This window comes from Opisthorchis viverrini (genome assembly GCF_000715545.1).
Source record: "Opisthorchis viverrini unplaced genomic scaffold opera_v5_583, whole genome shotgun sequence".
NCBI lineage: Eukaryota > Metazoa > Platyhelminthes > Trematoda > Opisthorchiida > Opisthorchiidae > Opisthorchis > Opisthorchis viverrini.
Genome location: NW_008752246.1, coordinates 125,199 through 136,820, shown reverse-complemented (window position 1 = coordinate 136,820; position 11,622 = coordinate 125,199). Strand labels below are relative to the sequence as shown.

Sequence of the window (11,622 nt, the reverse complement as noted above, 5' to 3'; positions counted from 1 at the left end):
CCTATTAAGGTGTTTTTGTTCTCTACGAAGCCTGACTGGAACAAAGAAAGTGGACAAATCTTGCCTTTTTACGGTCTGATTTCCGACCATTACACATATGATGCTCAAGATTCCAGCTGGTCATATTTGCAAAGAAGGTAGTATTCAGGATATGTCATTCACAAGGACGAACGGTCGGCACGACCTTGTGGTCGAAAATCATTCGATTTCGACTAAATTCGCCCGAAAAATTAAACTATGATAGTTTGATTTTTTTTAAACCGAGAGTCTCATTCTGCTTCTTATCAAGGTTCAACCAATTCATCAAGCATCGTCTTCCAGAATCTAAATTTCCAGTGCACTATATCGGGGAGCTATTTGAAATTTAGACTACCGAAATGAAGGAAGCTGCCCGTCCTTCAGCCATCAGGACGCAAAATATGGACGACTATGTCGACTTCCAAAATCAATGGGTTAATTTTTTTACAGATAGTTAACACACCAGCGGCCACATCATCTTCGGACACCATTTGGTTTGCTGAGTATTTTCAAAATAGCATTTTTAACATCTCATTTCCGTCAAGCTGCTTCATGTTGCGATAGTAAAACCATTGTATAATTTTACAAGGGAATTTTCCATGTGTCCATAACAGGAACATTTTAACATGAAGGTCAGGTTTATCGGACACAAAAGCGTTTTTGCGGAAAATATACAAAACGTGTGACTCGAGCAAGCACATCTGCATGAGATTTTGGAAACTATAATTTTTGGGAAGAATCATTTTGATTTTATCATTGTTCAGTTCGATGATGATATCGCCAACTTTTTTCCGCAAATCCTCTGGAAATTTAAGCAAAGTTCGGCGGTTATTTCGTACCACATTTTTATCGATGACCAAACTGATATACGATTCATTTTTACTGAAAAACAGATCTCAGTGTTTTTATTCAAATATCGGTTTAAGTGGCGGCAACGATTTTTCGTTGTTCGTGACGACTTTCCATCGGATGTTGCCTATCTCTGTTTAGTGCCCCGATAATTAAGTCGAGGTGCGACGATCCACTCCTAGTGCAAAGAGGAAAACATTACAAAATGGGAATAGATTCACCCTACACCGGTAGTCCTGTACAAGTATTCCCTGCCAAGGCAGAAAGCTCTGCCTTAAGCAAACTATGTTGTTTTGGGAAACACCGAAATGGCCTTACTTCTTTTGGGCGGTGAACAAGGACATCGACAGATAACTGACGAGTATTTCGTCGGACTGAGCTTCATTCATGTGGCTCGTTTTCGACAAACTTTCCGAACAATGGGTTATTTTATTTTGCTTCCTTATATGTAACTTCACTGTTGTCCAGCGGGTTTCTTGATTTGTTGACTGAGCAACAGATCCTCGTGACTTTCATGTAAGCCTTTTGTAACTGCTGAACTTGTGAACAGTCCAAAACAGCAACAGTGTTTTCCGTTTTATAAATGGTGAGATTATGATTGAATTGTATATCGCAGTTAGTATACAGGACAGACGGTTCTGATCGGAATTATGGTTTGCCGCTAAGAAGGGCCTTTTTGGGCATCACGAACACATAGGGTGGGCACACTAAAGAATTCTCATTAATGAGACAGGTTGTGCTTCATCACCTCACATCAACAAGAATGAAACACACTTTGATTATTGTATGCGCTTAGAGCTCGTCTGCCATGCTATTGTCTGTCTGCTGAGATTGCCGCCTACGTAATTATCGCCGCCGAACCTATGAAAATCCCGTTTGGTTTGCCATCCGGGTCCTTTGAACGAAAATGCCCAACGGTTTACCCACCACACAAACAGGTCCACAAACTAACCGCCTTTCGTCGTCCACTTAGAGTTCTATTTTGCTTTGAACAACAAATTCAACAAATTCCTATATTTCCTGTCTTCTTCAACAATCCGTCCCCCTGCGCACAGAGATCAAAAATCTGCTAACTGAAGACAGAATCGCCGCCTGATATAAGGTTGATTTCACTGTCATTTGCGACCTGTGTTCACCATCAAGCTGTCATTGATTCCACAATAGCATTCATTCATTGTGTTGGCTTCCATAAGCTGTAAATCCGAGTAATAGACATTGGTCACATGGGTCAAGGTCAGATTCATCTTAACCGTTTCGCGCACATCTTTGTATTGTTCAGATTTCTTCAAATGGCGCGCTGAGACTACCATCGGTAATCTTTGTGAATCCGCGTCACCAAACATTGCAAGCTTGTACAGGGCTTACGCAACACTGCTTCAGCGCGGTGCCATTAATAAATACGTTATGTGAATATACAGAATGGCGAATCTCCCCATGCATGCGTTTTGCATACGAGATTCTTCATGAAACCTGCAACTCTACCACCAACAGCATCAAACATCTGTTTGTCAGGCGGAACGCTTTTTAACTACGGTTACACTCATTTCTCAATCACTTGGTCATTATTTGCCATTAACAAAAGATGCGCGGGAATATGGGGGGATGCATTTGTTGATCGCTTTTATGATGTGCACCGAAATGCCATACTTACCAGCCCACCAGTCACGTATTTCACCAGCTGCTTCCCTCACGAAAGTAGTCAGCTGTTTCCGTTTTCCTGTAAATACATTGAAGCCGCATTTCGTGCAGTGCTGTGCTCATTGCCCGATGGTCATTGGTACAGTTACTCAGTAATTTACACGAGTTTCCGGCATCCTCTTGGAAAGTGCCATAGTTGCTATTTGTTTTGAAACATGAAAGTTCTTCGTTGTTTTAGCTACCGAAATTTAGTACAACAAGATCCTGCGCAATTCTGAGTGCGCTGGCTGCCTGAGCAAAAATGAGGCGAGCCACATTTTTATGAGAGATCCATTTGTTTGGACACTTGTCTTCTGTTTGTCTCCATTGTCTTCAGCCACACAGATTCTTGGTCAACCTCACGGCATTCGCAGTGGTTTCATCTGGTTTATATGTCTCTTTGGATCACCATATATCGCATTTCCAACAATGTGAGACCTCGGGGAAAATGAAGGGTTCCGTTCTTAACCCGGACCTCCGTCTCACATTCGTTGCACTCAGCTGATAATCATCAAATTCACTCCAGAAGGAAGCTCGTTTTGGAGTTTGTTGGGGAGCACATCATAGCGAATCTGCGACTGTGAGCAACAGAGAGCAAAGTTTGATACACGAATGTCACATGAACTAATCCATAATTACTGTCAAAATAATCAACTGGTATGTGGAATATAGAGGATTTTCGACGATGGAGCTTACTTTGTTTGGAGTTACGAGCAAACTAAACTTTGATTTGCAAACAAAATGTGTGGTTGATCTTTTTTGTGTAAACTATTCGTCACGAGTTTTTGACTCGATGTCCACGGCCTAAAAGTCTCGTCGTTTTGCCATGAGAAGACAATATAGCTGAACTGTGGAATATTCTATTCTTGGGAACCACTGGAAGGTTGGACAACAGTTGTTGGCAGATTTTTGAACAACACATTGACAGTGGCATTTCTCGAATCCATCATATGTGGCCCGTACAAGAATAACCATATTCGTCAGTGTTAATTCCGCCTGCATTGTGAAAATATTGCATTACAATGTAAGGACGCAGAGGTAATAAATCATAATACCCCTATGTATTTGCAAGACATCGCAGCGGATTTAAACCACCAGTATTTTCCTGAACAGCACGCACATATTTAAAAGCATGTTAAATGTTATACAAATCTTTATCTTAATACATATATTACTTACGTAATAATTATATATTCATATTCATATAATATACATGTATAATTTCCTGAAAAGCAAGCGTAAACTTAAAAAACTCTTAAACTTAATATAATGGTAATAGTAATATTGATAATAATCTATATGTATAATGATTATATGTATAATAATTAGATATATAACAGTCATGTCTTTATTATTATTTGTATAAATACAAATATAAATATTATTAATTTTAATATTATTTGCTTGTATATATGTTTATATATTTATATTGATTATATATATTAATTAAATATTTATATAAATAAACATACATATATATATAATCATTAACACAATTGTTCTCATTTGATTCAATTTAGTTAAAGTAATAAATATTTTTCAAGGGTGCTATTCACGAAAACCTATATTTTTAATTGTTTGGAATATATTGAAATTATAGTAGGGTAGAATTGCTTCATTAGCCTGACGTTTTGTTATTCCATTCCCGAGGAATTAATTGCGCCTTGAGTGCAGACTAGCGGTGCGGACGCAAACGGTTTTTGCACGCGTATAAGCTAGTAGTCAAAAGTTGGTAATCTAGAGCATGAATGATTTTAGGCAGCACAAGAATACTTGCTCTTCATCAGTTTGGCCTAGTTCTCGCAAATAAACACTACAAAGAGGAAACCGATTTGGAGGTGGATTTCTTGGCTCGGATGCTGTAACCAGGGATCCGTCGGTTTTGCTATTTTATAACACAAATGAACAAGCGTTCAAAGCCCCAAATAAGATGGGCTTTTGATGTACGCAAAAATTCGTTGGGGGCTTTCAAGTGGTCTGCACGAATTATGTTGAAGTTTCCTTTGTGAAGCACCGTCTTGGAATGGCTTTATTAAACAGAAACAACAATACAATTTGCGAAATTCTATGCTTCAGGCTATGTCAGCATAAAGTTAATCCGAACCAGGTAAAACAGTCAGAACGCGAGGTGCTCAGTGTGCGAAGTAGCGGGTTCCGTGCACACACTACTAAAGTAATCATAAGCTCACTTCGTTCTAGCCGAATAAGGTGCCATTGTGTACATTTGACTTTTCTATTAGACGCTGTTGAGAAAACCACCGTTACCGAGTTTTTTCTTACAGAAAAACGGAACTCAGCGGAAATAACTTGTAATGATTTACGAATCTCGCGATAGTATAAAAGCACAAACTTTGAAGCCCGAAGGGAAGTATATGGGTTCTGCTGTCGTAGGGACAAGTTTTTGCTCCATTATGTCACACACTTCGTGCACATGTTACGTGGCCCTACACCCTGGCGAAAACATTGGATGTACTTCATTTCGAAAGCTGTCCTGAGAAGCATTCAATTAGAGGGACATCTGAAATAGTGTTATAATATGGAGCCCTATTCTGTAACCGTAGCAGATGAAGACATGAATCAGAAACATTTGCGTCCATTTGGTCCGTATATGGAATTTGCTCCAGTATGTTTTGGAATATCCTCCGACAAGCTAAAGAAGGAGAGATTTGCCAGGAAACCGGCGCAGGATGACGCCATTTTAAAGAAGTGAACATCAAACAGTAGTCTGTTGCAGTATGTTGCTTTGGTAAGCAGGCGTAAATACTCCACGGTTTTCGCTGTTCTTCCTTATCATTGTTTGCTCTAAGGACTCGGTAGGTCTAATTACTAACATGTGCATCTTATCTTTACAAACCATGCCATAAAATGCGGGCAAAATCGTGCGCATTCTCAAATAAATCACGCCCTCTTTGAAAGCAAAAATTTGTATAAGCCCGGAGGTGCACGAATTTTGGGGGGATACTATGTTTTAATAAATTTGAATTATTGGGGCGCTCCGCCAGCGGTTGCTGTAGCGTCAGTCCTCCATTAGCATATAAGAAAAGTGTCCACTCATAAATTCTATAACATACTTTGATTTTAGGAATTCGATAGAAGATTCATTGCTAAGCCTTGTCTATAAATTTGAATTATTGGGGCGCTCCGCCAGCGGTTGCTGTAGCGTCAGTCCTCCATTAGCATATAAGAAAAGTGTCCACTCATAAATTCTATAACATACTTTGATTTTAGGAATTCGATAGAAGTTTCATTGCTAAGCCTTGTCAGTTAAGATTAAGGCATCACCCTGGCCAGTTATTCACACGGAAACAGCGAAAATCCAATTATGTCTACACTCTGGATAAAACCACATTATCAACACATTTTATAGTTGAGCAGCCTCCGGATGTTGTCAGCCAATTAGCTGACCTAGATTCGTTTTAAGAATACGTTTCAATCTATGTAATCCTCATGGAATCCATCAAAAATTCGAAGGAGTGAACTAGAAGGAAAAAGTTAAACTTCACACAAATGTCGTGCAGTCATTGTTTGCAGACCTCAACAAAACTATTGCGACGTTTCGAGTGCAAAACTACTGTTAACTTTTACATTATGTAAACACGTAACTTGAAGGAAAGCACAGTTCTTTTGGCTCTGGTTTAAGCATCCATGATAGCCGTACGTTTTACACGCGTAATTCTTCATCACTGATAGATATAACTGCAGATGTTACATTGTGGTTTCAAGTTGATTTCAAAAGAAATACATGGACTCACCGGCTGAGAATCAAAAAATCGCAGTGGTCTTTCGCTGAATTTCCGCCACGAATTCCACACGTCAACGGACCTTTGATATATCCAAACTACTTCTGGGTTTACAGTAATTTCGCATCGCTCCATGTGGGTATGCAACGTGATGCAGCTGTACTTATTGGAAAGAATTAAATTCTATCACCCATTAACCATGATGCTGCTGCTCCAAGCTTCAGGGCTAGCAGCAAATTTGTAGAAGGAGTCTTCTGTGTTCTTGCTAAAAGAATGCTCTTTCAAATTGCGGCATTCAAACTCAGATAGTAACTTTTGAAAACATACGAGTAAATTTCTGAAATATTGTTGTTTTTTATAAACGCGCGAAATTAGTACGAAAATTAGTGACGAAATATGAGGTTGGAAGAGTAGCAATGAATTGTGATTCACTAGGTTATTGTTCGAAAACACATGACGTACATGGTTTTGTTACAGAACAAACTAATTGATCAATTGAGTGATTTAGTATTTACTTTATTTGTCAGCTTGATTTCTCGTATATATGCGCATTTAGACATTCGTTTGCAGATTTATTCAACAATCTATTCTTCTAATAGTTCAGTGGTTAGAATTAGCTGCCGGCGTGCTCACTTTCTACAACAGCTTTGACCAGACTAGCTGTTCTGCTTGGGCAAAGATGTAACTTCACGGAAAATGAGAGTTTCCAATGAGTCTGCAATTGTTTGTTTGAGTATCTAAATATGCACAGCCTCTCCTGATAACACTTTGGCCGCATTCGCTGGGAAATCCACTTCAGAGAAGACATATCGTTCAAATCGAAGTATTTTCGGCTAATCCATTGTGGCTGATCGTGGCGTCTACTTGTCGGTATGCATCGCATTCCAGCTTCTTGTTGTCGGTCCTCAGCACGTATAAGGTTCGGCGGAGTAGGTTGGGCGCACGACACGACAACTTCCCAAGAGAATACACGAGCACCTCTCTCACCGGAATACCGTTAACCTCAACAGTTTAGTCAGGGGCACAATTACGGCGCACCTAATTGAGACTGGGCACGTGGTCATTCCAATTGAATGATTTCAAGTCGTTTACCGTGCCAAATATTATCCTTTCAACCGCGTTGCTTGACTACAATCGAAGGAGAGGCTATACGCCTGCAAACCTCTTACTGTGCCATCAAAAAGTTTCTTAGGAACAATGAGTCGGCTTTGATCACGGGGCACGTTTCAACCTACCGAATGTCTCTCAACAGTCCTCTTAACTGTTTCACGGCATCCAACAAAATGCGATATGGGGTTTGAGGCACGCAGACTACCAATCCTTCCTGCTTCTACGTTTTGCCAGCCAATCTTTGCAGCGTATTTCATTTTTTGCTCCTATTTTAACTATTAAATATGTTCTGACCAGATGACGAGATCCCGAATACATTAATGTTCGTCACTCCGTTAAATAACCTAAGGAACCAAACTTGAAACATACAGAAACACATTCGAACGTGTTGCCCGAAGACAATGGGATCAATCAGGTCATCAGAGAGATCATCCGGAAGCTGTCCGTATACTCGTCATACATGCCGTTCTCTGGCTGCGCGCCCCTATTAATTGAGCCTAGATTGCTGACCGACAACCTGAAATCGGAGTGCAAAAATAAACTGGGGAAAGTTTGCGTCAAATGTTACAGCGTTTTTTGGGCACTTGTTTTTCTGGGTCCTTGTGGTGTCTCTAACCATACCCGGCAGATTTTGAATGTAGACCTCATTAATGGACTGTGTGATGTCACTTCCCATGCACTTGGGTAGCCTCTACTTGGAAAAACAGAAAATATAAAATAGTTATCAATTTTTGTCTATCTTAGGGCTTTGCGTTTGTGACTCTAATGTCGATACTTATATATAAGGCTGGAACAATATTTAAGAGATGCTTCCGATCAGATCCTGCTCAAACATTCTGAAACCATGCACCGGTGCTATAAACGTCTATATCACAACGCACAGCAAAGTTTGTAACCACTCTAGCAGTGTTTTTTTCTTCAAAATGGATATTCTCTCACCTGAAAATATTCTCCGTTATGGTTCGGCAACACGAACGGAGGTAGCGCTCGAGCTTTACCCCAAAATTTCATCAATGTAGGCAAACATTTTCTAAAAGAAACTAGAAAACTACAATTAATGATTCATTTTCTAAACTGGTATCAAGTCAAAGGAAAACGTATTTAATCAGCGCAATGCGTTTCCATGGACTTACACATTATCATTGCTGAAAAACATCTGTAGGGACGAATTATTTGAAGCGAATTCGACATTTAAATCTATTCGTGAATACCACTATAACAAACAAGAAGCAATTTTTGAAGCAAATTCTCTTTCTTACATGCCATCATTTTCTGTACAAACCTAATCGGTGAAGATGCAGAAAGGAAGGAGGCTTACGCGCACAGTTGTTTATCAGAGAAACGGTTACAGACTCTTGGAGAGGGGAGCAAAACCCTAATATGCATCCTGTTAACAAAACTAAATATCCGTCTTCACCTTGAACGCGTCTTCCTGAACTTTGCTGGATATTCATTCAATGTTACTCAAATGCAAGAAAATGCTACGAAGCCAATATACAATTCTGTAATAGATTTCTCTTTCCAAAAAGACGCGAATCGGAGTTACGCGAAAACACTTCTCAGATGACTCATCAGTAATATACACCGTCACACTAACATCACTTATAGTGATAATGGTTGGAAACAGAATCCTATATATGGCAACAGAATACTGCTATGATAAACAAGAAGTATGTTTAAAAGCAACTTCTCTTCGTTACATGGCATCATTTTCTGTACTGATCTAATCGGTGAGGATGATATTTTGAGCGATTCTTGATAATGTATGTTTGAGCACAAATGCGTGTATGTAGGCTTTGCACTCGAGGTACCCACCTGGAAGCTCCTGAATGTCTTCAAGTTAAGCATAAAGTAAACCTAACCATAAATGTAACTAACCACAGGACATTCTCGGTCGCATGGACGGAATAAAGTAATCCGCATAAAACAAAATAATGCGCATGCATTGCCTAAATTTTACCAGTTTCGGCCATACTTCTCCTTAGATAGTGGCGTCACATTTGGCCACACTAACAGTGTGCTATGACGCGCAGCTTAGAAGAAAGTAAGTTGTCAGTAACAAGCAACCAATGTCAGTGCGAGTGTTCTCCAATCGGACATAAAAGCAGCTGTTGGGGACGACGTTAAAAGTCAGGTTTTCTGAGAGTCATTTTGTCGTCCTGTAGTAACCCTAAGCACATTGGTTCTGCGAACTCGTTCACGCAGCATGGTACGAATCAGCAGGACACAACTGCGGCAATTATGAACGGTGTCGACAGTCAGTTTTTTTGGTTCCACTTTGTCATTCTGAGATACCCTGAGCACATTGGTTCTGCGAACTCGTTCACGCAGCATGGTACGAATTGGCGCACCTGCTAACAATGCGGTCTCTGTTTGTAGATCTGTGAGTCAGGTGGCTATTCACTGCGGTTATCAATTTGTTTACAAGATACAATAAAGTGCCTCTTGCGAAACGGTAGTTGCCACTTTAGTTGAGCGTACGGTTGTAGTTTGCTAATTTATCTTCCGCATTATCTGTGTTGTAAGATGATCAGTGGCATTTTAGAGTTTTCTTCTCTAAAGCGAGTACAATTTCGACGGAATCGTATCCTAGGAGCGTGTGTTACCACAATTAACTCAAATTTTTGCAGCATAAATGCGAAAGCCTGGATCAACATTCAAATTTATATTGGTTCTTTAACCTGTCATAAAGTATAACCCCGTAATCTACCTTCTGTTGGCTGGTTAGCTCACAATTCCGAAGTCACGTCAAAGCAATGGCTCATGGCCTAGCGTAGCCCGCGTGAGTCCAGACGCAGATAATTTGGAAAGCGAGCAAATCAACGATCCATCCTCCTACATAAGCATGATGTAGGTAATCCCATATTTACATCAAAATGTCACAAACGTGGGTAGCGTTGGGCAAAACTTGCATATCTCCTTTTCTGAAAAGGACAAACATTAGTGCGTTGTTGACAAAAGTGCCGAATGATCCCCATTAAAATTGGATAAAAATTCGCAGGAAAGCAGCTGCCAGTTCCTGCCCACATTACTGTTGAGACTTATGGGAGCAGGCGTTCGCTGAGCCTTAAATTGGGGATCGGTAGGCGGCTACGTTCGCAATGTTTGCATGTCGTATCAAAGTTCCACAGAGAGTCCCGGAAGAAAAACGCATTTAGCAACTGGGTGTTAGTTGATGTCCATAGATCACGCACAATTAACCTACGTTTCAAGATGGCGGTCTTCATTCAAGTCTGTGTGGTTTTTCATCTTCAATCTCCGCTAGTCCATAAACATACACTTTTATTGTTATGTTTTAAAAACAGGTCATTACTGAAGTTTGATGGCATTCTCCCGCGGCTTGAAACATCTTGTAAACTACCTAGGGGTGACAACGAGAGCGAAAGTTTACAGTGTCTATCGGCTTTTTAATATTGGTTCGCTGGGCTCACAAAATGAAATTTCTTTCCAGCCTTAACAAAACCACAAACGTCGCCACGAACTAACGTCATCAGGTCTACCTATAAATCTGGGTACATTTCAAATCATATCTGAAGGGAAAAATTGCCGTAATTTTCCGGCTTTCAATTTCCAAAACTTGTGAACTTCCCGATTAGTTCAACATTTTTGGAAGGACATTTTGGTCCCAATTAAGAAAGCCGTACTTCGCAGTCAGGAATGAGCTATTACGCATTATCATTTGGGAATCAATGACAGCGGAAACTTCTGCAATGCTGTGTGGAGTGATGTCATTTCCTGATGCGAGTGACTGCGCGGAGTAGCTGAGTGGAATGAGAAGAAGCAGAAGCATGTTGCTGTTGAATATTCCCTCGCCATATTTTCATCCCTACATGTAAAAGGTTGTGACGTCGACTTTTTGGTCCGCCAATCAATGATCATCCCCTATCGGCGGATCCGCTTGCCTCAATCCGGCAAGGATGATACTAGACTGGGATATCCCAAGGTCACAGTCGGTAACTTGTATTTGCTTGCCATTGTGGGATCTCTGCGTACTTATTACACTTGTATGCATGACACAAGGCGCTAGGTGTACACTTGTCATTTAATCTCACACCAGACCTAGTATGGCAGATACTCTGTGCCTGATGTGCGAGTACTGATGGTGCTAACGCCTACCGCGCCTTGAAGAGCATTCAACATTGTTTGCCCTTTCCTCGGTTGTTGGTCTTCAGATGCGTGTTTCCATACCAAAATTTTTACATACGTTGGGATTCATCTCATCTGAATG

The 11,622-nt window shown here is 40.4% G+C and overlaps 3 protein-coding genes across 3 annotated transcripts in view; 1 reads left to right on the top strand and 2 right to left on the bottom strand.

The window, feature by feature from the left end:
- Window positions 1–1,175: 1,175 nt before the first annotated feature.
- Window positions 1,176–8,961, top strand: T265_11791 (hypothetical protein; the record flags this gene model as incomplete). Its single annotated transcript, XM_009178553.1, has 2 exons — window positions 1,176–1,290; window positions 8,690–8,961. The coding sequence occupies 2 exons, from the start codon at window positions 1,176–1,178 to the stop codon at window positions 8,959–8,961; spliced, it is 387 nt and encodes a 128-aa protein (XP_009176817.1).
- Window positions 1,983–2,210, bottom strand: T265_11790 (hypothetical protein; the record flags this gene model as incomplete). Its single annotated transcript, XM_009178554.1, has 1 exon — window positions 1,983–2,210. The coding sequence occupies one exon, from the start codon at window positions 2,208–2,210 to the stop codon at window positions 1,983–1,985; it is 228 nt and encodes a 75-aa protein (XP_009176818.1).
- The window catches only part of T265_11792 (hypothetical protein), a gene marked incomplete at both ends in the record, with an annotated part of 33,702 nt that continues 25,121 nt past the window's right edge, over window positions 3,042–11,622 (bottom strand). Inside the window, 3 exons of the mRNA XM_009178552.1 lie at window positions 3,042–3,122; window positions 8,011–8,085; window positions 8,334–8,424. Of these exons, the coding sequence (XP_009176816.1) occupies window positions 3,042–3,122; window positions 8,011–8,085; window positions 8,334–8,424 (247 nt within the window). The remainder of the gene's footprint in view (window positions 3,123–8,010; window positions 8,086–8,333; window positions 8,425–11,622) is intronic.